General features: G+C 52.8%; 1 protein-coding gene across 1 annotated transcript in view; it reads left to right on the top strand.

The window, feature by feature from the left end:
- Positions 1-1,753: 1,753 nt before the first annotated feature.
- LOC108863684 (latrophilin Cirl) overlaps positions 1,754-27,224 on the top strand; it is a 51,184-nt gene continuing 25,713 nt past the window's right edge. The window contains exons 1-7 of the mRNA XM_029110511.1: positions 1,754-1,757; positions 5,253-5,294; positions 9,065-9,257; positions 10,428-10,534; positions 15,808-16,041; positions 17,427-17,570; positions 24,019-24,122. Coding sequence (XP_028966344.1) covers positions 1,754-1,757; positions 5,253-5,294; positions 9,065-9,257; positions 10,428-10,534; positions 15,808-16,041; positions 17,427-17,570; positions 24,019-24,122 — 828 coding nt within the window. The remainder of the gene's footprint in view (positions 1,758-5,252; positions 5,295-9,064; positions 9,258-10,427; positions 10,535-15,807; positions 16,042-17,426; positions 17,571-24,018; positions 24,123-27,224) is intronic.

Below are 27,224 nucleotides of genomic sequence, written 5' to 3'. Positions count from 1 at the left end.
TATGTCGATTTCCGTCGGGCTATCGGGCGCGTATTAATCGGATCATTCTATGCGAGCTAAAAACGGTACCAAGAAGAACGGCACAGAGAACGAAATCTCTTTTATAATGCCGCTATCCGATAAGTTGTCTAACTCGCAAGATCCTTCGCAAAGTCCCTTAACTCGGGGCCATCTTTCCCTCTCGGGTGTTTTCCAATCAGCAGCCTCCGACTCCCACCTTCCCGCTAGCGATGATATAAGAGCGCGGTATACGATTCATCTTTGCCCGAGAATTTTCCCGATCCGTGAGGATTCTTGCCCCACGGCGTCCGTCGAGATCATGAAATTTCCTCGACCATCCTCTGCGACACAAGGCGAAGTTATCGCGGAAGATTTGAAAATGATATCACCCCCATGTTCGGCCATTGGAGGAGGAACAATGCGAGCCCTAGAGAAAGTACATAGTTGACCTGGAGTGGGTACTCGAGTGCTCTGTCAACGACCCCTCATACGGAACGAGGGCGACGCTATGGGACACTTGAAAAGTCTCTTCGGAGCATTAGATTGCGCGACAGCAATAGCTACCTCAGACCTCCCTCTGTCATGGATATATGTACCTTCGTTTTTGGGTGTGTGGCTTCTATTTATTCGTCGGGGGTCGGTCTACTGTACCGAAATATATTGAACCAGGCAGGCGAGAGTAAATTTCGCAGACGAGGCTGGCGAAGCTCGAGAACATCAAACAAAGTGCCCAACAAGTGAAAGATGTGGAAGAATGTGGAACATGCGCCCTCCTCTTTGGTCCCTCGTCTCGACCCATCGAACCTACGGTGTCCAGGCAACGATCTTTTTGTGTCTCACCAGTCAGCCATCTAGTCAGGCAGATCGTTCGAACGGTCGACCTGCCGCCAGACGGGGACGAGCGAACAGCGACAATCGCCGCGGTCCATCTCGCCGGAGGTAATTGACAGCAGAGGATTCGGTTCCGTTATTGAAAATTCAGAGCGAAAAGATATTCGGGACGAGCCGGCGGCCCGGCGGAAAATGTAACTAGGATACGACCGAGGTAGAGAAACACCGATTAATTGAACTTCGTCCCGTCCACACCTTCTCTGGGCCCTGTTGTGAGCCGTAAGCCGAAAAGCTGTCAGCGAGTGTACTCGGTCTTCGAGCCGCAGGTTCGCACGGCCGCGAGATCCTCGCCGGGTCGAGTGAGCCCGGTCATTCGCTTGTCTCCGAAATATTCATCCCAGCAACCCATTCTCCTGCGTCGAGGCGAGGCATCGAGGAGCTCAGAGCACAACAGCCCCCCGACTGACGCGGGCCACTTCTAATGATGTAAAATGGATTTCGGTTTTCGTTTTCGTTGCCCCGCCAGCGCGATGTCAAGTGCCGCGATGTCGGCGACGACTACTCCGACGACCACCACCACCACCACGAGAGAGCCTACGAACGCTACGGCGACGAACACGACTACAACTGAGCTAGGGTAATTACGGCCATGACGAACGTGTGCTCCCGGAGCGTGCGAGGTCTCCACCTAATTTGTAATATGTCACGCTGCGAGTCGATGGCTCCTGTTTGATAAGTTCTGCGTCGTCGTCCCCACGATCCATCCATCCATTCGTTCATCTGTTCGTTCGTTCATTCGTCTATCCGTCGGGCCGGGTAGCTTTCTCTGAGTTTGCGCTCATCTCTCGAACTTGCCGTTGTCCCGATAGTGTGCATTGAAACTATGGATCCAGACAGCGGACTCGTGCGCCGAGCGTCGGTCATGGGTAAGCCTGGTGTGGCTTCGTTTCGGGATAGGTGGACGATCCTCACCAAGCCAAAACTTCCACTCGTAATGGAGTTCGGCACTTCAATGACGGCGTAACGAGCCGGAGACTGATGAACATACTGACACCCATCCATCCGTCCACTGGCCACTTCGCTCACTCGATGTACGGATGACCAATTGTAAAATGACCTGCCGTTGACCATTTCCGACAACCATTGACTCTAAAGGTCCGTCGACCGTCAAACTGAAGCATCATACCTAATGATCCAATGGCGCACGCAGTACCACCCTAAAGCGGTTCCAACTTTTGATTCCTCGACAGAGGTACGGCAGGATAATCAGGCTCCTCCGACCACCGCCGAGATCGATCGCACATTCGGAATTCGGGCCGGAATTTCCAAGAAAACGTCGTTCCAAGTTTTCCGCTCGGTGCTCCGAACTTTCCGCTTGCGGACTCGGGCGATATGGAGGAGCGTGGCGAGGAAGAGCGCGTTGCGGAACGTCGAGTGTCTGGAAGTACATCAGAGATATTTGGCGGAGTTCTCGTGACACAACGGTCACCTTTTCGGCGGAAAATTGGTTGCGGCAGCAGCAGCGGCTTGAGGGCGTTTTGCTGCCGCTGTTATTGTTATGATTATTTTTCTCTAGCTTAACGCGCGCAGTGCGGATGGTTGCAGATTATTCTGTCGTTTCCACGGCATCATCGTTCCTCCTGTGGTCATTTACCTGTGACTATCATCGGGGGATTCACTTGCTTTCGTGCTCATACCAGAAGAAATTCATTGTGGGCGCGGGTGGACCGAGAGGCAGTCGAGCGAGCGAGTGAGCGGGCGGGCGGGCCGACAGAAACAGGTAGACACAAAGTTCTAGACGCAGATGAATCGACACGCGGAGTCGTGAAGCCACAACCCGCGACATCGAAATGTCGCGTCATTACTCGTCGTCGGTCGCCATTTTTTTTTCGCTTTGACAAAATTTTGCCCCGGGGCGGAGTTGGTTTTCTCGCTTGATGTCTCCACGGAACTCAGTCAGTGGCTGCAAGCGAGACGAACTTCGCTAAATTCTGTCGATGCCGGCCCGTCTCTGCCCTAGTCATTGTTGGAAGTTGAAAGAAATCATCAGCGATGCAGCAGCACTAGCAGAAAACGACGAGCTGACTGACTGATTGAGTGGAATGAGAGAAAAAGGTAGAAAAACACAACTGTCGACAAAATACGCCCGCTACCCGTCTGTAGACTGAAATGTCGAATTGAACTCTGCTTGATCTGTCACCGGTGAGCGTTTTCTTATAAGTCGTTATTCCGACTCCCCTTTAGCAAGCCGTATCAAACGACGTCGGTGATGATGACGATGTCTCGACCCAAACGAAGAATCCAAACTTTGTTTGGCTTGATGGAAGCCGAAGTCCTCCGTCGGCGTCGCGGTCTGAGTGTGAAGTGTCACGAAAGCGTCAGAACGATCTTTTTTCAGCGGTCTCTGTTCTGCTTACTGCTCTTCGCTCTCTTTGGCCGAATATTGGCGACTCTGCAACAGAACAACACGGCATAGTCGATGGGGAAAGCGAACAGACGAATGTGGGATCAAACGTGGAAAGAATGCTCGACAATCCAGTCCGGCCCGAGTCGGCCTTAAACTCTCCGAAAACGAGTTTTTCGGCAGTTCATCCGTGAGCCGTGGCTGTGCTCAAGGAATGTTGCGTGGAAAACCACCCAGTTTATCGGAGCCCGTATGCAGGCCGACGAGTTGTGAAATCCTATTAAGCCAGAAGCAACAAATAGCCGAGGAGAAGGTGGGAAAAAGGAAAACGCCAGAGACATGGAGCGAAAGAAATTTGTAACTATCGGCTCACGGTCAAATCGCATCCTACCATCGCGTGATAGATTCACGAAGTTACCCTAAAATCCGGCGGACGAAAGCTGTGTCGCTTCACAACTCACGATGCTTTATTAGAGCCCGCGATCGGCGGAAGCGGGGATTTGAATCATAAAATACAATGATACGGAGCCGATTTTCATCGACGTATGCGGCTGGGATCGCGATCGGATGGAATGGTTCTCTTCGGAACCGATTCTAATCGAGTGCCGTCGACCATCCTTTCGTGCGGGAGTCGCCGGCTGCGAAACGCGAGAAATCATCAGTCTAGAAGAGACGTGGAATTTTCGACTGAATCTCAGGCGATGTTCATCAACAAGAACTCGCTGTCACCGTCCATGAGAAATTTGGATTCGCGTGGCAGAGCCCACCCCAATGAGGAACCACTTTGCACTATTTGTTAGCGAAGGCAACTCAATTTGGAGTGGAGCAGCGTCTAACAAGTCAACGATTTATTGCCACTGCGCGATCGATACCCTGGCCGGCCAGCCAGCCAGCCGACCTGACTTCTACTGATGCGGTGTTTACTTATTTATACGGATATTTATTTCGATTCAGTGCCATGCCGCTCCGAGTGCTCTCTATCAGCTGACTGAGTCTCTATTGTAGGGGCTGTCTGCAGGCGCTGACTCGATTCACCCATGTCGAGGAGTCGCCGGGCTCGCTGAGATTCCATTTTAGTCGCAGTACGAGGCTTCGCATCGTCTCGGCTGAATACTTGGAACGACTCCCACATACTCACAATCGAGCACGGAGAGATGGACGATGGCTTCTTGGCGCGACCGAGTGCCATCGAATCCGTCACTGCAATCAAAGCAAACTGGTTCAGAGACGTTGCGTGCGGGAGCGAGGCTCTCCGCATGGAAATCCGACGAGAGTCCCAGTAGCGCACCTTGAGCTCCGAGGGAACGAAAACACCCCTCATTATTTCTACTAACCCCGTAGGCATAGGCAACAACAATGTGCTCTTCAACCATTCGGTCGGAATCCTCTCCAACCGCAACGACACAAACGATCCCCGAACAATAACAACCGCAGCGATTGAGGGAAAACAGATTTATTGAACGTTTTCCATCGTGCGATACGACGGAGGACTCCGGGATTCGTAGGTCGAGGATGAAAGTTGGTCGGGGGAGGGGTTGTCGGCACGGATCCGAGGTCGTCGTCGACTACGGTGGTGGTGGGCTTCCAATACGTTGTTTGGAACAGTGAAACAGGAGCTTTAGCGTCGGCTGCGACCGAATGTCGATTTGACGGCTAGCCAAAATAGGCTCCCTTCGGTGGGACGCGAAATTCCTCAATATCCGGAACAAACGACTCAAGTCCGGCTTTTCCGACCATCTATCCGACCGGAGGAGGCTCGCCGGCCTTCGTTGTTCCACAGTGGTTTTCAGTCGTCCTATTTGTGTTCTTTCGCGGATTCGGAACGGCGGCGGCATCGCCAGAATCAGAACATCTAAGCTTCTCCATGAGAAATTGTTTTCGTTTTTCCGCAAGTCATTTTTCTGGCGAGCTTTACTTTATTGCATGAGCATCCATCTGTTATATTATGTTGTCCCTGGTCATCACTCAGCTTCGGAGAGTTTTTGTTGATTTTGTGTTTTCCTTTTATCTTTTCCAGTTGTTCCTCCCCCGCCAGTGACCCAATCTCCCCGGAACAGAGGTACGGATCCCGATCGGAACGCGTGGCGTCTTGAGTATCAATATTTCGGATGAGCTTCTGCTCCGCCCCCATCGATTAGTCAGGGAATTTCTCTAGAGAGAGGCTCGAGAGCGGTTCCGGATTCACCTCGGAAATCCACCGCAGTATACTTCGCTGGATCCATCGACGCTGAACAGCGTTTAGCCCGATTCGTCTAACTCTTTACAAAGCGGACTCTGCCAGAGGATAAGACCTTTCACAACGAGTACATAGCTCTCCAAGTGAGAGAACGGGTCTTGATCACATTATAGAGCAATGAAGAGCGGAGACACCGGTCGGATCCGGGAAAACCTTGCGGTTAGGTTTCGTCCCCAGTCCCGCAGGGAGCGATTCTCTGATGTGGGACTAGACTAACTCGATTAATACCGCCGGGACCTTGACGTAGACCGAGACAGGGAATAAAGAGCTGCAACGGAGCCAGATGCCGATGTCCCGCCCGGTATCGGTCGATGGATATTAATAGTACCTAATCGATTAGTCCGAGCCTGGAAATCCACGGCCCCGGGACGGCCTCACAACAGCTGGGAGGTTGAAAATCCCAAGTACCCGGTGGGAGATTTCACGACTTTCGCACGTGGCGCTACTGAGGAATTCACTACAAAAAAAATGTTGATCTCATCCAACCGGTTTGCGAAGGGACATTCAAGGGCCGCATACACATTGTCGGGAGAGAAGAAAAGACACAGCTCACATGACGCAGGGGCGGCAGTGCCTTGAGACGGGTTTGTGGAGCGGTGCTGGCTCTAATCCGGGCTTTTCCGGCCGACCTGGTCTTTCTTCCTTTTTCCCGCTCGCTATATATCTCATTCTTCCTCGACGGTCGCGGAGGAGGGGCAGAGAGCGCACTGGAGCTTCTGCTTCCAGTAGAATCTAATAGGGGCGAGGCTGGGGGTGTTTTTATGTAAATTGTGTCTTTGTGAGTTTAAAAGCGAGACCGACTGGGTAAGCCCGCCTGGCTTGCCGGAGTGCTCGGTGGCGATGGCATCAGCACTAGCTACCGCCGTTCGCCCCCCCCCCCCGACCCTCGAGATTGCCGCCGCCACTCCGGAAGTGAAGCTGCTCGGTAGCATGGTATGCAAATATACTGTTTCGTAGGTCTCTGTGCCGATGCAGCGAAATAGATGAATCGACTCATAGGTGGAGCCCATATTGCCTCACTACTCGCCAAAGATAGCGGCTCCAGCAAATTCCACGGCGGGAATAACTTCGGAGCGTGTGGGAACCTGAGTTTTTCCATCAGCTCGGGAAATCGGATCGATTAGCAGCGGGAAGAACCGCCGATCCTCCGGTAGCTTTGTTGGCGTCGCTGCTCCTGAGTCATATGACCGTAGCGCCTTCTCCGCCGGCGTATTCGATATACGCCACAGCTGCGACGTAACAGGAATATAATTGTTTGTCTCAAGGGAACAAACGTAAGCAAGCAGCATCCCATCGAGCTTGGGCCCACGAGGCGGAAGGAGGAACCCGCTCCGGCGCGGGTCCCGTATCCGATTTCAATAATCTTTGTTGTCTCGGTTACGATTGTCATTGTTGTTGCTGCTGTCGGACTTGATGCCGTTAGAGAAGACGTCTCCGCCGCTGCCGGCGCGGTTCTGCCTAGTCGTCCCTAGAGAAGTGATGTCTCACTTTGTGACAAGTCATTTCGTGTTCCTCTTGGCGTGATGTCTGCAATTTTCGAACATAGTCGATTCGAGCCGCGCTGGAGCACCGGCATCCCTGGGACTCCGACGGTCAGGTCGAAGGCGTCGCGCAGCATCGCGCTCTCAAAATCGATACAGAGGAATAAGAGCCGCTCTTCGATTCGCTCGTATTGCGTCTGACTGGATGGGTTGTATGGACGTATGGAGATGAATGACTAGAGCGCGGTGAGCTAATGTCCCTGAGGCGGGCGCCGATCGGGTGAATGTCAGGTACGGAAATAAAATGACTTAGACGTTTTCGATGAATTGGGATCGCCTTCAAATTCCTAACCCCGGACTCTGTCGTTCGCTCTCCTCGTTCCATTCGAGCCTCGGACCGGGTAGCTGTCCGAGAAGTCTCGGCTCAGGACGCCGTGGCGTCCGGCCATCTCTGACTTCCATCGCCGCGGAGAGTCCTCGCCTGGTTTCGTAGCCGACTCGCGGACAGGGTATCCCCGGGAATCACCGGAGCGGCAAATACATTTGCCCGCTCTCATTTTCTGCCGGCCAGCCTCGGGATCATGCGCTACTCGAGAATCTCATTCGGGGCTGGCCAGAAGGACTACCCACGCTGAATGCGGACCGCCGTGTCGTTGTCCTGCTGGAAGAGTTATGAGGCCGCTCTATTCCTTCGACAGACGGCCCTCGGGTGCACCTTGTACGGCTGTGTCCTTCGGATCTGATTTGTTGCCCGTTTGTTGTGTGCTCTCTCGCGGACTCGTCCGTTTTATGTGGATTGGAGAAACGGTGCACACCGACACCCGAACCCACTGCCTTCGCTAGCTCTACACACACGAACAATTCGGGTGCATCACTCCGCCACCAAAACGAAGCATGAGCTGTCGTGACGGTATGCGCGGTGACGTATTCCGGGGGCCTGCGACCAGGACAGTTAGCGAGGATACACGGAGCCAGGCAAGCGAGTGGAGCAAACGGTCGAGTCAACGTTTGGGGCGACGAAGACGACAGTCTTTGTTTTCATTTGCATGATATGAGCAGCAGCGGAACGCATCCTCCTTGCGACGGCGGCGTCCTGTCAATCTTACTCGTCGTCGTCGTCGTCGCCGCCGTTGTCGTCCTCCCTTCTTTGTTCATCTCGGTGGGCTCTTGCTCTCTGAGGCGAGCCATCACGAAAGCGAATTTTGTTTGTCTCCTGTGGTAGCAGCTCAGAGGAAACTCCCAAATCCCGAGAAGGAATGCGTTTTCCCCTCGTGGACTCGCCCATTGAACACGTCCGAGCCTTCTCTCACCGCTAAAGAGCTCTTACCGCGTTTTTCGTCTCCTCCTGAAATATCTGTTCCTCCGGATTATCCACATCCAAAGTGAACTGTCAACGACGATGCTCAGCTGTACAACTTTCAGTTCGCATTGTTCCTCTCCCTCGTTCCTATGCATTGGAACCCTCAGGAGACTCAAATTCAGTTTCTCTATCACTTGGTCGATGGATACTGCGGGAGAGTGTTCCGAGTTGTCCTGCCGTGCGCAGGTCTACTTCGTTCTGCAGGATAGTCCCCATCCCACCCAGAACAACAGTCGAACTCGGTGAAATTCGTCTCAATGTCTCAGAGAAATCCCTGCTATGGACGAGGCGTAACCCTGCACCGAGCGGCAGCTGCTCCCGCTAATATTGAACGGCGCGGGAGTGGTGGCGACGGAGTGAGACGTTCCCTTCGAGAATCTTATGATGTCTCTTAGTATTTTCCTCTGAATCTCTCAGTCGCCCGCTTTTCCCGCTCGCTCGAAGGCAAAAGGGAACGTGACAGGTGGATGTAGCCCTCCGACCGTAGCAATATCTGTGAGCGAGACTCCGACCTGGCAAAACTGAGCCAGGGTCTTCTTGGAAAATTCAGTCCCGACTGCAACTTGTATGACCCCGCTCGCTATTATGGGCCGAGAGCCAGTAAATGAATCCGAACGAGCTCTGTCATCGAGAATCTGCTCCTCCGAACACTTCATAAGCCTCGAATGAGAGAATTTCCTTCTGAAAAGCGCCCATAAAATGCGGTACCACGCTCCTAGCCCGACTAACTCCCTCTTTTTCTCTTATTTCAGACCGGATAGAGTACCAAACTGAGTATGCATGCGAGGGAATGACCCTGAACATTGCGTGTAAGGAGAATTACGTCATACACTTGGTACGAGCCAACTATGGTCGTCTCAGTGTCAGCATCTGTAATCCTCAGGCCAAAATCGACATGTCCGTCAATTGCATGTCGTGGAAGTCTCATCTCATCATGGAGAAACGGTGCGTATCGTGAGCCTTGCTCTCTCCTTTCCTCTTCCTCATTTCCTGCGGGGCTTGTTGGGACGACAAGTCCGACAAGTTGTTGAGCAGAAAAGAACAACAGGCTGCTAGTGGTCTTAGAGAATCAAACCGAGCAATTGACACCACCACGTCAAGCAGAGTTCGCTCCCTGAGAGAGAGAGTGTTTGCTCGAAAGGGGCTTCCGGCCACCTTAGTGGAGGAGAAGAGGATTCATTTCAAGGATTGGTAGGGGAACTAATTTTCTTCATGATCAACACCGACAACGATTGTGTGCCCGACCGTTCCTCCTTCACACGGTGAGCTCGGAAGCTCTCCTGCTGGTGAAAGGTCGACGCTCGGGCTGCTTCGATACTCGGCGAGGAATAAGGAGCGGAGAGTCTGTCAGTGGGTCTTTGTTTTCACTTCGGCACGGGAACCCCCCTCTGAAGGAGTCTATATGTTAGGCCGAAGCGGTCGACGACCCTCTCGGGAAGGTTTACGGGTACTGAGAAGAGGGCGACAGCGGAGGCAGTACGCGACAGTCTGTAATATCCACTTGGTATGGGCACTGGCTTGTCCAGGAGGCTTGGAAGGGTATGCTCAGATGGAAGGAATGAAGAGAGGAAAGAAGGCCTGAAGCAATGCAGCGGGGATTACTTGGCGACGAATTGCCATGTTTGGACAACTCGATTTTCTTGTCTTGCTGATCCAACCATCGGTCGGTCAGTCGACTCGTTTGTTGCCTCGAGAATCAGTCTGCCTTCCTGTTTTTGGCTTCCTTGTGGATTTGCTTCCGTCGCTCCCGATGAGCCGGTCGGGCTCCCAACGGGTTCACACACTGCGTGTGCTCGAAGTCGCTGTGCCGTCTCTGCGCGATCGGAACGACTCTTGCGAGCTTGAATTCGCAAGCAGATTCCTGCTCCCCTTCTGCGTACGCATCGCGATCCCAAAAATTGTGTCAGCGCTTTTTGATCCGAGCTTGATATTCTCCCCCACCGGATCCCTCCGCCACCGTTCGCCTTAGCTGTCTCGGTGGTGTTTCCGTTGCACTTCATCGTTTGTCAAAAGCGGCAACCGAAGCAGGAAGAAATATGGGGCGACGTGTGTCAGACTCCGGAGAAATGCATCCCTCAATTCACAGCTTCTAAAACCATTCCTTAATCCTTGCAGGTGTATGAACAAGCAGTCCTGTAGTGTGCAGGTCTCAGCGAAAAATTTCGATGATCCGTGTCCGGGTACGATCAAGTATCTGGAAGTTCAGTACAACTGTACCCTCGGTGAGTTTCGCGTGGAAAAAGTGATAGATTCTTCTCGCGCAGCGGGACGACACGGCGGGGGAGCTCCGCCTCTTTTCGGGATAAAAAATATCCGGAATCACGCTCTCTGCGTCTCACTTGGATTGATATTCTTTCTCTCGTTGATAATCTGCGAGCGACAGAACCAGACGGGGAGGGGAGCGAGGAGCTTAAAGGATGAATGAAAAGTTTCGAGCTACCTAGTTTCTAAGGGATGTGGGCTGGAAGGCGTAGCGGATCAACTGGAGGTTGTCCGCAGCTGACGAGGGGTCGACAAAACCTGCCAGTGGATCTGGTGTGTTCGATTTTTCTGACTTTTCGCTCGCAACGATGCCTAGCGAGTGGAGAAAAAGTTTTTAATATCCCCCACAAGACCGCTCTCTGTCCTTCCACCATCGAGTCTGCCATGCTTGCCTTGAGGAAAGAGAAAGTGCGTATGTATCGACGCTCACCATAGTCTGTCCTTCATCCTCTTGAGCTCGCTGTAGAATTTTGCGGATCAACGTGGAGTCAACTTTCAAAACCCTCCCATTCTACCTCCCATATCCCGACGCCCGGCATCCAGCTGTTGGGACGGGGGAATGGCGAGAAAAAAATTGTGCTGGCCCCGAAGCACCTATTTCGAGACTCTGAACTCATCGCACCACTTCATGGTAGAGCAGCTTTCTTTGAGCGATACTTCTCGGCTTGGAATAAACGAACAACAATAAATCTAATCATTCTTATTAAAAACCGCTGCGACACGTGCGATTCTCGCTCAGCCAAGCGGACTGCTAGGCAAAATGAGCAGCAGCGGCGGCGGCGACGGCGGCGGACCCATGATCCCATTATCGATGCCTATTGGTTTCGTCTCGCGGTCATTCTCCGCTCTCTTCCTTCCTTGATCTTCCCCTCTCTCGTGTCTGGTTCCCCGTGAAGACGACTTGCTCGCATTCGCTCAAGAAATCGTCGACCGAGGACGCGTGTCCTGTGAAAATTTGAAAAGTTGTCCCGCAGAGTTCAGCAAAAGAGCTGCGGGTGGTGGGCAAGACACGTCACTGCTTTAATATTTATAACATATCTCGAACGGGAGACCCGGGGACGGACGGACCAGCCGAGCTGCAAGCCACTGCCGCTCACATCTCATGAGGAACAGCGGGGAGAAATAAGGGAACGTACTTGGCCAAGTACACCCATAGAAGAATGCAGTTGGGGGAAACTTTGGGGGAGGGGGAGGGGGAGGGGGAGGGGGAGGGGGAGCGGGAAATTGAGCCGGGAAAGGCGGCAACGCAGGCGGGTGGGCAGGCGGGACGCACCCTGGAACGAAGCGTTTCGCCCTTGGCACACAGGATGATGACCGGAGATGATGTTCATCTTGTCTTTTCGTTTGTATTTTATTTATATTTGGTGGCATTTATTGCGGCTGGTATGTCGTTAAGATCGGCGGATCCTCCACCTATTGTGACAAATTCACCACCGCCTCACCTGTAACGAAATATGTACGACCTTGGAGCTCTGCGATTCGTCGGAATCGCCGATCGTCTCCGGGTCTTCTCTTCCTCGAAGTGCTTCGACTAGCAGAAGCTGTGATGCCGTGTCAAAATGAACGAACGTCGCGACCACCGCGACTCGAGTCCGGCGAATCCGGGCACACTTGTACTGTAGCGAGGAGAATTGTATTTTTATGCGCTCTTGTGTACCAAGTGCGAGAGCGTCTTCGAGAGGGCCCACAAGCGTGGCTGCATGCATGCATCCACCCATCCATGCATACACCCACCCACTCAACCACTCGCTCAGGTCTTCTAAGTCTTCATGTTCACGCTTCGGAAAACTCGGCTCGTCTCTCAGCAGAGCCAAGTCGTGGACCAACTGACGGGAAATGTCAAAAATTTATTTATTCGCCAACGTTGCACTAAAACATCAGCTGCTCGCTTCGAGTCGCCGTGCCCGTCCTGCGGGCAAAAATCACCGTTCGGAGAGTATTCGTTCGTTTCCGGAGACAAACAATTTTTATTCACGCGACGAGGGTCTCCCGATGTCAACACGGGGAATAAAGAGCGCGATAATAAGACTTCGCGAACGTCTTGCTAATGAATGAGCGGAGAAGGGGGGGACTTATCTTACCAAGCTGGTGGGTTCGCGTGGGGAACTACCGAATGCCCGCATCGACGGAATCCGGGCATCATCTTGTGGTATTGCTTTGACCTCTGACGTAAGGGAGAGGATTCAAGCGGAGCGTTTTTTCAATTGTAGCAGTTGTATCTCTTTATTCTGAAGTCGTCTTCGTATCCCCCATTCAGAGCTTGTTTCCCTGTCAACTGACTGTCCCTGCTTGATATGCGTAGACATGTTTGAACGAGCCTCCGGCAGCGCTCCGTCCCTTTTCGTTAACGTTGCCGCCGTTCTGCAGTCGCTAGGGGGAAAACAGAGTCATGCGTCATTCGTCGTCTCGCAGCCGTCGTTGTCTCTTCCAACTCCTTCTCTGGGGCGATGGCAGCGACGCAGTGGTAGCGGCGACAGTGTTTCGGGGGCGACTCCGAAAACGTTGATGACGGCTAGCAGCTGGGACTTTATCGCCGGCATTGCGCGACTCTCGATCGCCAAACACGAATTCGTATCCGGCTCGTCTCGCGACGAACGTCAACTCGCGAAACGATACGTTTCCCTTATTCGCGTCACTGGGTCCGCTCGTGCGGAGATTCGAGTTGGTAGGACAGAGCGAGAGAGAGTATTCCTCTCGATCTCTTCCGAGTTCACTAGTAGTGATCCGATCAATTAAGGCATTCATGAGAAAGGCAATTGGAGGATCGTTTTTCGAATTGATGGAGGATCAATCGGTGCCGCTATTGCTCAATGGCTCCGATGGAACTGTCTGGACGGTAGATAGATAGATGATATAACGAAGTCGATGACGCACGATGAACGAGGCAAAAGGGGAATGAAAGCAGAATAGGCTGCTTTTACTTGGCTTGGCGACGAACGTGCTCGCTTTACCAAACGTAACTGAAGAAAACCGGTAAGCCAAGTACGGTGAGCGTGGAAACAGGATGAGCGCGATTGGGCGAGCGAGGAACGAGGATTTTCGGCAACTGATTGCTTTTGTGCGGTGGCCTCCTCGAGATTGGCTGAATCGAATTAGCCCGTCCGGAACCTCATTCTATCACACAGCATCAATCATCCACGAGTTGCTGCTCACTAATTGCAGCTTCACTGGAGAACAGTGTGAAAGGAGAGCCGAGAGCGAATCGTGCGCTCCCGCCGCTCCCGTCGACCTCCGTGTGGAGCATCTTGAGATCCTTCCGACGGACACGAAAGTATCTATTCGAACGAATCTCCGCTCCTCTCTTCGACGAATAGTTTCGATTTCTAGGGTTCCGACGATCTTTCCCTGAAATCTCTTGAAAAACTGTGTGGCGTTTCCGAACGACAGTTTCACGACTGCAGTAATTTTCCTTCCATCCCAACGGTATGTGACGCGCATTCTGATGGTGCAACGCTGCAAGTTCCCGAGCTGATTTTCCCTCGAGTCGCTCGGCTGCTTATCGGGGGGGGGGGTGGCGGGGGCTTATTCGGCGGTGGCGGCGGCAGCGTCGTCCGCGCTTGATTTGATGACGGGACGGGGAGCGGAGACCTAGCGGTAGGACGGTCGAAGATTCAGTTCGAAGAGTACAGCGGGGAGACGAAGGCGGAGGAGGCAAATGTCGGCGGTGGCGCAAGTCAACTACGACATCGGAAAGATATCGACGAGCGAGGTCGATCCCTCGTTTGCAGATCGCGCAGCCGTGACGACCCGTCGTTCACGGCTCCGGCGGCGGCCTCGGTCTGGCAAGAAGGCAAGAGAGCCGACGACATTTCAGATAAGAACATTGTAGACGGCGGCGTCTCTATTCGACCCTTGCACTACGAACGAAGCAATTGACCGAGCTACCGCCCGAGCGCATGGAAGCTTCGCTTGGGCTGAGCGAGATGGGGAGGAAGTCACCTCGGTGAGGGAAGAAAAAACGAAGTGTCTGTCTCTGGGAGAATATCACAACGACTAAACGTCGACCCACCGGGAAGAATGGAGAATGACGTTATCTCGAGCCGATGGGGAGAGAAAGTTCGAGATGTATAGCTGCTGTCGTGACGGTCAGCGGTGCAATGCTTACATCCACCGGAAATGTCAGCAGCGAAAGCGACAGCTTCAGGCGGGACGAACTCACTCTGAGGAAGCACCTCGAAGCACTTCGAATTTATTGAAAGAGATAATTCGAACTTACTCTCGGATCCCGTCGTTTCCGACGGGGCACAGTCAGCTCGGAGGAATGTGGAGTCACGCGTCCGCGACGCTCGTAGAATCCGTACGATCTAGGCAGCAGATCAGAATAAGGAGGGATAAGGTGGAGGGGGAGATAGCTAAGCTGTCAACCGTTGTGGCGTAGAAAACTGCCTTCACGTGTTATTCTTCTGTTTCATTCAGAGCTAATCGCTATCTTCGCGAAAGCTCATCCCATGCGGCCATTCTTTAGTGGACTGGAAGCGGACGCGAGTGATCCCGACGGGCTCACTGGAATTCTAGAGAGTGACTCCGAGGGGTGGGTCCGCTTCCTTTTCATCTGTCGCTCCCGGGCCTCGCTGTCGATTATGAATTTCCGAGTGAAACTACTTAATACGTCCGTGCCCTTGAGCGACGCTCACGGCCTTGTTGGACGGATGATTGCGCCGTTCGGAACGCCCCTGCGCGGCTGGGAGGCGCGAAGCGCGCTGAAGATTCTTTTCCCCTGTTATTCTGCTCCCTTGCGCTCCGCTTGCGTTACGAGTTCTCCAAGCTTGCTTTAGACCGCCGTATCAAAACGGAAGGTCGGCCGATCGACATATCCTCTTTTCTGGCGCTCAGATTTGGGAAGATCTCTATAAAATAATTAAATGTACAAAAATATCGAGTTACGCGGGGACAGCCGTGATCCGCATCCAGTTCATCGAGTAGCTCTTCAAATATGCGTTCAGGAGAGGGACTCGCGAACCAAGCAAGGGTTGAGGACCGAGTGTTTGCTCTTGTTCGAGCGCAAGCGAAATCATACCGATCGGGGAACAGTGCTTGATTACCACGATGACGCATAAAGAGATCAATTTACCTAAACCTGATAGCGCGCGGCGAGTCTGCGACCATCTTCGATGCTCCGCTGCCCCGGAGAACCTCCAATGGGGTGAACTGCATCGATGGCGGATCGTAGACTTCGGGAACCGGGAACAGCTCGGAGATCAATCTTGAACTAATCAGCATTACATCTTTGCAGCGTCCTTAGCTTCATCGACGACGACGACGACAACAACGACGACGGCTCAGCCGGTGATCCGGAATTCGTCAGAGGAAGATGTCGTCTCTACGTCGCCAACAACGACGTCAACGACAACGACGTCCATGCCTCCAACAGCGGAAATCACCGCGGTACAAACAACGACCGCGAGCATACCCCCGACGCCGAGGTTCGCACAGGAGCCGATGCTGCCTCCGGAGCGTCCTGCGCCTTGTGAGTGGATTTTCCGAAACTTTTTCCATCGAGTGCCAATCAAGCACGAGAGAGAAGACGTGAGCGGTGACGTGGGTAATGGTCACTCTGCGGGCCGTCCCCCAGGCATGCTCACGGGCTCCACCACTGCCGCGGGTTACCCCGGACAACTAGCATCTGTGAATCGAGACGAAGTTTCCCGTATGTCTACAGCTCAGAGTAAAAGACTCAAGCGATCTCAGAGAGGAACATTGTGACTGGAGTCCAAACTCAGTTTCAACCCTTGTAACACAGCGCAATTCAAACAGAGAGAATGGCTTTCTGAAAATTCTCTGTTCGCCTCCGCGCTGCCCCAGTTGTTCGAAAGAGTTCGCGCGTGGCAAGTGCTACCACTCCGAGGAGCTTGTGGGAACATTCGAGCGAAATATTAACCAGGAGAATGAGCTCGTGCCAGTTTCTCGGATGTTAGAGCCTGCTTCCATAATTGATAATGGCTCCTTGACTGCGACGTGCACAGAGCTCTTACGTGCCGAATGGCGTTTCAGAAATCGGCTCTTCGGTTGGTCGTGGCTCGCGGTTCCTTGAAATGCTGGCCGTATTTCGCTTGATCCTCCGAACGAGTTATCCTCTAATTTTCCTCCTCAACGATATTCGACCGGATGACCAGCCCATGTTCGCTCGATCGGTATTCGCCTCCTATCAAAGTTGGACAGCCGTGGCTTACCACTCTCGCGTAGACGCTCTCTTATTGTGCTCGTCCGCCTGACAGACATGCCGACAAACAGTCAGCTATCAGTCGTCGGGGCCGAGGTCTGAGCGGAGAGAGCTGCCATAATTGAAATACCTTCGGTGGTCAGGCTGGACATAAAGGTTGCAGGAGCAGCAGCGACCACTACACAGCGAGTGGCACGACATTAGAGCAGCGGTCTGACTTCATTGTTTTGTGGACATCATCCCTTTTCGGCGCTTGCACATTCGGACTCATACATACACTCACTCGGCTCCCCCCGCAGTATTGTTCTACTGTCCGTCCGCTCCGCCAAGTGCCCACCTACGATAGTAATTAAACAAAGCCAGAGGGTTGGCGACCCCGGAGTGTAGTTCTTGCGCACTTGCCTATGCTCCATGATGTCTGATGGATTTCGGAGTACACGTAGAGTGTTTCTGGGGAATATGTCGGTCTGCCACCCGACGAGAGCGGTCATTTTTATCGCCACGCTGGCGGTTTCGAGAGAGACCCTCTCTTGATCGCGTTCAGCGGCCACTGCCTCCGTCATCTGCAAACATTTAGGCTTGCAATATTACACCGTGGGTTATCGAGAGAATCAGTTTCCAAAAAGTATCCCTCCCCTCGGCATTCTTCCCTTCGCACCCGGAGAGCTGATTTCATTTAAAATCTTTTTCAGTCCCCACGGAAGACAATCCCGATAGCGACTACGTCGACACGACAAAGTCACTATCCTGTGTTCCGACGACGGCGAGGAATCTATACTGGAATTGGACTCGAGCCGGAAAGGCTTACGTGCAGAAGTGCCCTGGAGGCGCATCAGGTGAGTGATGACTGTTTGCGAATCCACCCCTCCTTTCCAAATTCTAGCCTCCAATGTGACGACCCTGAGACAACTTCACTTTATCGCGAAGAGGAACTCAGCATTCCATTCCGCCTTCGCTCGCGAGAGAATTAAGTCAACCTGACTGTGAGCCTACCAGTGAGCTCCCGAACAGAACTGGGTGCAGCAAACGACTTCTAGACTCAGTTGGTAGATGCAAATGCAAATTCACTCCACGTAATGTGCTGCATAAGACTGACGCTCGCCCGCTCGTTCGACGCAGAGTCAGGCAGATCTGAAGTCAGTCTAACTGACTGACTGACGGACTGACTACTCGAGAGACAGGCAAACGTTCGGCAAGACAGCCAGACAGACGAACGCATTTGGATATGAGACCGGCTCCCCCCCGTTGTCGGTGCGGTCTCAGCAAAAACTCTTTTTCCTTCTCGCTTCTTCCCTCGCCGGAGTCTCTCCCTGGGACCACAATACAATCTTTAAACGCCACGAGGAGCAGTCTCAGGGGAGAGAACGCTCGCATCATAACGGAATACGCTAGCGAAGTGGTTTTCTCTTATTCCTCGCTCTGTCGAAGCGTCGGCGCTCGCTGTCGAGCTCAGCTCGCGGTGACTTACATGAAGACCTCACACGTATCGTGCAAGTGATATCCAGCACGGTTCTCGAGCGTCCCTGGATTACCTGCTCCCGGAGCCTCGAGCTTTCGTCTCCCGTTTTCTCTCTTTTTTTTTCGCTTCTCCCGCATCGTCGCTCTCCCGGCCAGGCTTGGGGGTTTGCCAGTTTCGGGCTACTGATGACGGCCGTAGTCTTGGCGGGATCGACGTCATCACAGACCTATTTCGTTGAGGTGTCTGACTGGTCCTTCTGGGAGCTGACTTTGCAAGCGCCGTCCATCAAAGTCGTCCAGCGAGATCCGAGGAAGAACTGACGATGGACAGCCGACCTGCCGTTCCAATGACAGAACTCCGCGGACCATCTCCGGCGGGTAACAATAGCCGTCAATATCTCTCGCCTACCCGCCCGATTCCCGCTCCGTGTCCACTCTCTCAGCCGCCGATAGTTCCACCCCACCTTGCGTTGCTCCGTAAGAGCGTCCATGCCTGACGGACTACGTTCACCATCGTATATCCGCAAGCGGGGCTTGGTCTAGCTGTCTGACTGACTGACTGCCTGTCTGTCTGTCCGTCTCGCTGCCTGTTTCGCGAACGGTCTATCTGTCAGTTTGTCTAGGGAGGAAACGCGGAAAAGAAACAGCATGGTTGTCGACGAACAAAAGCCTAATCTATAAATTTTGCCACGTCTCTCTTCCCTCTTCTATTTCTCGAGCGTCATCCTCGTCGTCTTCTTCTTCCCTCTGGCTTCGCCCCGCGCGTTCACCTTCCTCTCCACCGTCGCTCCTCGTCTCGACGCGAGTTTGTGTCTGTGCGTGAGGGTGTATGATTCATTTCGTTCTTGTGAAGGGACTTTTTCCCTTCGGGGAAATATTTCCTTGTCTCGACGTCCTCTCCTGTTTCCCGTTCTCACTTCCCCCGTTTTCAATCTTCGAATTCGACTTCTCCGCTGTTCGCTTCCATGATATCCGATCCCTCGAAGAGATCCCTCGGCCGCTTTTCGCGTTCAGACCCGTCGAACGTCTCCCGCCGGCAGATGCTGATGCGACCTACGGACGTTACTCCCGCGATGGAATGCCTTGGTGATGGGCACCGAACACCGACACTTGGTGAAAAACCAAAAACAAGCTAGAAACTTTGAGATAAGTTCGCCTATCACCTCGCCTCTGACACCGGATGACCTTTGCCGATCGGCCAGGCGCCCTGACGGAGCTGTGTGATGGGTGGGACCGAGTGCGTTTCAACACTCGTTCTCGGAATGGAGGAGATTGGCTCTCCATCAAAATGGCCTGCCTCGCTTGACTTTCGATGGATGACTTTTTCGAAACCAGTTATTGTCGCTCCGTTTTGGATTGTTTGGCTTCTGATCGCGTCGGGGACGAGACACCCGCAGACGGAGAAAGATCTCCATCCTCTCCGCTCTCACAGCTGTCGATCCATATCCGCCAAATCGACCTTCTGCGGAATTCCTTCGCGTGCTACGGACGTTCGGACCTGTACCCACTATCGCCAATCTCCGCTCTTCCCTCACTGAAAGAGAGCAGAGAGAGGAAAAAGCATTTGTACTCTACGAACATGCTTGGAGAGGCTCAGTGAGGCGCCAGGTTGAACCTCGGGGAGAACAACACCGGGTAGAAAATAACAGATATCTTGCGGGAAAGCTTCCAAGTTTTTAGAGGATTTCTGCCTCTCAACTCGAAAGCTTCGAGCACTTGAGGTACGCCTGCACGAACGGGAGCAGAATGTCGATTCAGTCATCCAGGCATTAATGATAAATGTTCGAAACACATCAACGGACTTCGAGCATCGACGCCTCAGCGGGCTAAGGGAAAGAGGAGAATCGGCGAGAAAAATGGATCGACCATGACTCGCTCCCTCGATTCGATTCGCTCCGAATTGTAGCCCCTTGTCTCGATCCTGATCCGTATCCTGATGGTCGCTCAACAGTGCTTCGCAAGACTCCGAGCATACAGCTCGAGTACTTCGAGAGAGATTCTTCACGAGATACTCCGCCGTTCCCATAATTTCGGAGTTGTTTGCGGAATTGAATCCGAAGGTGGAGCCGGAGCGTCATGTCCCTTTGGGGAGTCATCAACGAGTTGGGTCACTCGCTCGACGCTGCATCTCGAAGCGGAGGCCCTAGCGAACTGTCTATTCAGGAATGTCACCTTCTTCTCAGAAAGGCGATGATTACTTTTAATTTGACACACCGCGTCATGGAACTCTTCCCGCTCTAATCTCAAAGTGATTCCAAGCGCTCCGATCCGATGACAGGGCGGCCTCAAAGGGTTCCTTTCATGGGCTTGATCGGGGAACGGATCATCGAGCTCACCTTTGGCACCCGAGCCGTCATCTTGATTTCTAGAGTCACGACTGGAAAAGTTATTCTTGGACGAACGAAGAGTTCCTCGTTGACATCTATGTATGTACAACTCGAACTCTTCGAGATTCTGAGGAGCAATTTGGAGAGCAGAAATGCTCGAGAAAAGAATTATTTTGATGATATCATCAAGACAAAGAGAAAACAATCGCCCTCGGATTCGACGCTGAGCCTCACCGTGCGATCCTCGAAAACCGAGACTCGAGAGGTGGGAAAATGGCGAGAGAATCACCATGAGTGTTTTTCGGTGAATTCCGGTGCTCAGGGCTCTGCAGAGTACGAACTGCTCGATGGCACGCCATTCGCTCCCCAGCGCCTTTCCTTCCGATTGCCGCACTTCTCTTGCTCCTTCGCCCGCGTCCCCCCTCCGTCTCAATGACCTAGCCACGAGCGTCTATGTCTCGCAGGCACGGAACGAGTACAAGTGCTCTGGAGTGCTTGCTGCATCGGAATTCTTGCAGAATCCTCATCCGACTAGTTAGATAGGACGACCGCAGAGGATGAAATGTCACTCGATAGGCTCCGTGGTTTGCCGTCGATTGTAATTTTTCCACCTCACGCCACCGAACAGCTTGCTGGAATAGCGGTCGTGATCAGGCAATTACATTCGCAGCTCCTGAACAGCAGCTCTGCTTGAACTCAATCGAGCGAGTTTGATTCCCCGATGGTCGAACATGGAAACGCGTCCGATCTTCGTCCCGATTGAGCGATCCAGTATCACGTCTCGGAGAGAAACACTTCTTACTCCTGCGAAGCTCTGTGAACCTTCGGGGAAGGTTTTTTCGTCGACGCATTTTTCGGTATTCGTTCTACCCTGTTCTGGAATCTCTTCTCCCGTCTCTCTCTCTCTCTCGATATCCCCTGTACTCCGCTCATCCATTCATAATTCATTAGTTTTTATTGAGCTCCGAGTTCTTTGTATTGCAATTCCCCCCTCTAACGGTTCCGGATCCTGTTTTCCTCCTTCACACCCTCCCGCCACTGCCTGTCGTCCTGTCTCTCGTTCGCACTGTCTTGCTCATTGCCTTGTTCTTCCGGATCCCCTGCTGCTACTCCTTATTTTTATTCGGCACTGTTTTTTGCCTTCTCCGGCACTTCTTGCTCCTCTGCGACGCGCGCTCGACCCTTCGTTTGTCTTGGTTTCCCCGCAGCAGCCTTACGCGACAGAGGGATGATCGACTTCCCTGAGCTATATCCTCGAAGCTCTCCACTCCCGAACTTCCGTTTGTTATCTGCGCGTTTTATCACAAATCGACGATATTTCCTTTCTCGCCTGTCAGTCGGTTCACACTCGCGCTCCCTTCGGATGTCGGATCGTCCTTGACTCTCTTCGCGCTTTTCCTCCCGAAATTATTCGTGAGAGCTCGGAGCCCGTTCCAGCTTTCCTCCGACCCACGCGACCTTTTCGGTATGATTTCTCTCGTCTTTTGGACCTTTCCGGTCGAGGCGGATTCTCGATCGTTTTTGTACCTACGTGGGATTCTTCGTTAGCGGCCCGGCTCTACGGCGATCGGCTGGGTTCTCATCCCGGAAGATAAATTCATGCCGAGGAGCTTTCGATAGAGGTCTTCCCTAGGCGTCGATTAAGCCCTTGCTCAATCCTGCCGTTTTAATTCTCGAATCCTACTCGACTGCCTCCCGTAGCCTATGATCCCCATTGAATTATTGAGCGATTCAAGATCTCCCTGATTACTCTCCGCAGGGTTTTTGCGGTCTCAAGCTGAATATTCCCGCTTCATTCGGAACCCTTCTCTTCCCGAAAACGCCCGAATCGAAGTCCCAGCTGCATGATTCATTCGCCTGGATAGGATTCCGAATCCAGCTAACGAATCTGGAGAAAAAGAGACAACATTCGGAAAGGAATCGCCGGAGGCAGTGGAGTAAACAGTGACCAAATCCTTCGATAGCGATTCCGAGATCGTCAATCAAAGATTTCTCTGTAACAATCGCTCGTGGGGAAAATGGCGGGGACAGACTCCCGCAAATCCGTTGCAGCCTCCTTCCGCTATTTCCACTCTTCCTGCGAGCGCGTACCTTGCACCTCGCTATGTGAAGACGACGACAGCATACAGCAGAATTCCCCGAGTCTTTTCTGCTCTCCGTCGGGCGCGAACAAGCCTCAGGCATCGGACACACTTCCAATCGTACACTATTTACGAAAATCTCCTTTCTTCTCCAGAACAGGCTGAGAAGGTTGAAGTTAGTGTCACAAAAGGATCCTCCATGTGGAACAAGCCTCCATGTTCATCCTCAGGATCGTCCGCTTCTCTATCAAGTTTCTCCCGCGGCGATGAAATTCTCAGATTTAATCTGTCATGCGATGAAGGAGCGACGGGAGAGTCCCGCGGGCCGACTCCCAACATGAAGGTGTGATAATGGCGACTCCGCTGATTGCACTCGCTGCTTTTACCCGCCGGTCAGGAGCTCGTTGGCAAAAGGATGAGGCGTGAACCGGATCCGGAGCTCAAGGGTGTCATGAGTCAGCGTTTCCGGCCGCCGCCGGTCATCCAGTAAGCCTGCGAGAGAGCGAGCTGGATGGCCCGGGAAGAAAAATGTGCCTCGACATCCATGTTCCCACATCCGGAAAAGCAGAGCAGGAACGGTGGGGGCGGATCGGACACGGCCACCACATTCAAAAATGAGGCGGCGATCCTGCAGTCGTCGGGATGTGCGCAGGGGAGCTCCGGGAAAGCGGCATCCCGGAGTGAGTCTCCCGAAGCGACGCGCGTGACCCCATCGCCTCGATGCTTTTCCGTCGGGACGTTGACTCTCCCAGTTCGTTTTGTTTTTTCGGTTCTGAAAAACCGAACTCGCTTTCGAAGGTGGAAGCCGTAGAGAACTACGGTTGCTTCACCAGGAACCTCGCAGTGCGTACATGTATATCGAATGCGAGTCCGTCGATACGAGCCCGGCTCCACGGCGATGACGAGTTGCTCGAGTGATACGATCAGCTGAGCTAATACATATGAAGACTTCCGCTCGTTTGGCACGCGGCGGCACGGCGCACTATTTGTTCCGGATTGGTACAATGTGCATTAGCTGAGTTTGCAGCTGGCTCCGGGATTACTCGAGCGAAGAGATCTATACAGATGTACACACGATCCTCAGTCCCCTCGAGTTTTTTCCTCCTCTTTCTCCTGGTCCCGTTAAACTCCTGTGAGGTAGTGCTCCAATTGCTTCTCGTGATCCTCTTTTACTCCTGTTCTCGGAGCCGCCGGCAGAGTGCTGCTGCCGCTGTAGTAATGGTCTCAGCTTGCTCCTTATTCGTCGTGATCATAAATACAGCCAAGCTGTGCGATTTTCAGCCGGATAATCTCCTCCTTCTCCCTCTCCTCAATACCAATCCAGTGGGCATCATAAGCGCTAAATGAAAGATGATGATAACGAGCTAGGGGAGTGTGTAGGCTATTGATTTCTCTTAATCGTCTTGTCAACTTTACAGGTCTCGCTCGGTGGCATTGCGATCCGAATGAGGTTCATTGGATCCCGGAGAAACCCGACTTGAAGCAATGCAAGTCTCTGTGGGTGGAGAATCTGTCGGAAAAAGTGAGTACCGCAATCTATTAATTTTCCGGCGACGGTGTGGCCTCTGTTTTCTGTCTTTGGCTGCGATCCCGGAATTTCCCCTTAGGGGAGAGGTTTTCAATCGGATCGTCGAGACTCACTCAATGATGATAAGTGCCGTTGCTTCTGAGAAGCAACGGCTCTCCCCTTGCGGAGGGGATAGGAGACGAGAGAGCTCACTTCGCCGTGATCAATTAAGAGACAGACGCAGCGCGAGTCGGGATGAAGGGAATTGCTGAAGGGGTAGGGGGCAAGTGGAAGCGAGAGGAAGTGGGGTTTACTGCTACGAAGCAAGGAGTCCGTCCAGTTTATTAAACTAACCCCATAAACAAAGACCATAAACAGCAAGCCGACTTTATATGACGTTGCTGCTACCGCCATCAAATTATACTTTTATCTCTTTCGTCAGCATACGTCGTCGGCGGGGTCGTCTTTCTTTGACTGAGCTCGGTTTCATTTGAAGTGCGAGTCGCCGACTCGGCCCGAGCTTCATTTTTGTCAAGGTCCCGGTTATTGCTCTCCGCACGATTCGCGTCTCCTTGCCACTTCCTCTAGCAGCAGCACGAATAGAGGAAACTGCCTCGGAGCTAAGCGGAAACTACGGCGAGCTCCGGTCGAACTTCGATTTGAACGTTTCGCTGCTCTATCAAGACGAACACATCTGTTCAGATTCACGCTGGCGAAAGTTCCCATGTCTCCACTTCTTTGTATCTCTGTTATGTTTCCTGCGGTAGATCAGAGGTGAATGCTTTCGAATCGGCGTGACGACTGGTGGGGTGGCTGAACGTGTGGGCTGATAGATAGATGGATGGGCGAGAGATGTTTGCTTCAATGCCAAGAGCTCTGTTGAAAGCTTTCAATGCATTTTGCCTGTACCTATATTGAGCTGAGCGAGAGACATGGACAGCCGAGCGAGCGAGCCGCCCAAGCACCGACGGACGGACCTCCGAGAAATCGGATTGGGCATCTACCTTTTTCCTCTAACAACTGGAAACCCGATGTAGGTACTGCTGGATTTCACTCTCTGAGAGTGGTCTCGATGTGGGTACCTACCTAACTCATAAATCCACTCATTTCCTCTCTATTCAACCGACGCTCAGGGACGAGTACTGTTGCTCAACACATCGTAATGGATGGACCTTCGGACGACTCTATTGGTTATCACTGACTGAGTGACAAGGGGATACCTAGACTCGTCTGTGTGCGTGTTCCATGTTCCCCCACAATCATTGTGTGATTTCTCATTCTGTCCTCTAACGAACGAGCGACATATTTGTCTACTTCGCTTCCATCGCTGTCGTCGGCAACGGCGAGATGGGATCCGCACCGCCTCATCAATTGAACATCTTGTTCTACGAAATTCTTCAGTATCGAACAATAGCGGTCGAGTCCATTGTTTCGTTTCGACTGGGGCTTAGTTTTCAGTGCGTGTCCCCGACAGCGCTGGATATCTCCGTTTCAAACCCAAGACCATTGTCGTGGCATATATATTTACAAGCGTACGCACACCCCGAATCGAGGGTGCTTTCTCTTGAGAAATCGGAACGACCGATTCTGAACCCGAAGTGATGAGCGATGGAGAGCATCGAAAAAGCTGCGTCGGTCGAACAGGCGAGGAATTGAGCGATCGGTCGAAACTTCCTGACCGAGGTCACCTATTGAACGTCGATTATCCGCTAGGTGATGGTGGTTATGATGTCGTACTCTTTCGGGTTCGGCGCTCTCTCGTCCAGATTTTTCTCCTCTCCGGCACCTTTTCGTTGTCCGCCGCTGCTCGTGCTCCTAGTTTCCTAGCGGCACCGCTGCCGCCGACGACGACGACGAATATTGGCACGAGGGTTCACCGGCTGATTCATCTAAAGCTAAATCAAGTGTGAACTAGCGAGCTTAACAGAGAAGCGCAGCATATTGTATTCGGAAGCAGGGTCGATGCCGACAGGACGCACACAGATATACACAGCTTGCCGACGAGTGAGCCATTCAGCGAAGCAGGCTGGTCGATCGGCTGGCCGGCCGTCGGCGAGCTTACATTCGTTGTTCTATGGTACCTCCCGTGTTAGATGACGCGTAAACGGCTGCCATTTTTTGCTCGGCTCTAGTCAGTAATTGCTTTATTAGATTGGCTCGCCTAGTCTGTCGATCGGCCCACCGACGACCGGCCTTTTGGTTCCCGGTTCGCTTTTCGGCTCCGTTCCCGCCGAGATGCCGACCTTGGAATCTCCGTCCTTATTCCTCTCGCATCTCGCTTCTCCGCTGTCTGCTGAATTCCCATTGTCCGCTAATAAGCGAATGCTGCGCTTCCTTCGCGTGCGCTGCGTTCCGGCGTCGCGGATAATCGTAAACATCAGAGCTGTTTGCGCTCTCTCCCGCTCGTCTGGAGCCGCTCACTTGTCTCTCGGCCGCTCCGCTGCAGTCGACCTGACGAACGAAGCGAACAGGAGAGCGAATTCACGAGTTCGCACCTCTTTGCGGACTGCTAGTCGTTTCGAATCGATGCACCTGTTCGATAAACGGCATTTGCACGCTTGATAGACAATCTCACCGAGTTCGCTGAGTCGGCACCGAGTCGTCGGCTGAATATTAATCAGATCAAACAAGATCAGCGGATCCGCCGTCTTGGCGCAACTCTCTGTTGACCTAGCGTCTTCGAGATAAAGGAACGTCGACGAATGAACGGGTAGGGAACACGAGAGGCTTACACATCGAGTCTGGTCGGTCTGGTGCTGGTCTCCGCTCCTCTGGGTGTATCTTCGAGTTATCTGTCGACCTCCCAGGAATGGTCAGGGAATGACCCGAGAGGCCGATTCTGATGAAAAGATGGAACGATCGCCAAATCCTCGCTGAACGGAGACGATTTTCATTCCCTACTCCCTGACGAAGAACTTCCTGTTGACGAATCGTCGGTGGAATCTGGATCGAAAATGAAACGAAACAGACGAGCCGGAGGGAAAACGCGAAAAATTCGATTCCGAGAGAGCATCCTCGGTCGAGGGGGCGATCTGAAGTGGGCGGTAACTTGGAATCGAACACTGAGAGACTCAAATCGTGGAGAATTAAAAAAAAAGTTGACTAGGAGGAGGGACG

This window comes from Galendromus occidentalis, unplaced genomic scaffold (genome assembly GCF_000255335.2).
Source record: "Galendromus occidentalis unplaced genomic scaffold, Mocc_1.1 scf7180000076600, whole genome shotgun sequence".
NCBI lineage: Eukaryota > Metazoa > Arthropoda > Arachnida > Mesostigmata > Phytoseiidae > Galendromus > Galendromus occidentalis.
This window is presented reverse-complemented; position numbering and strand designations above follow the sequence as displayed.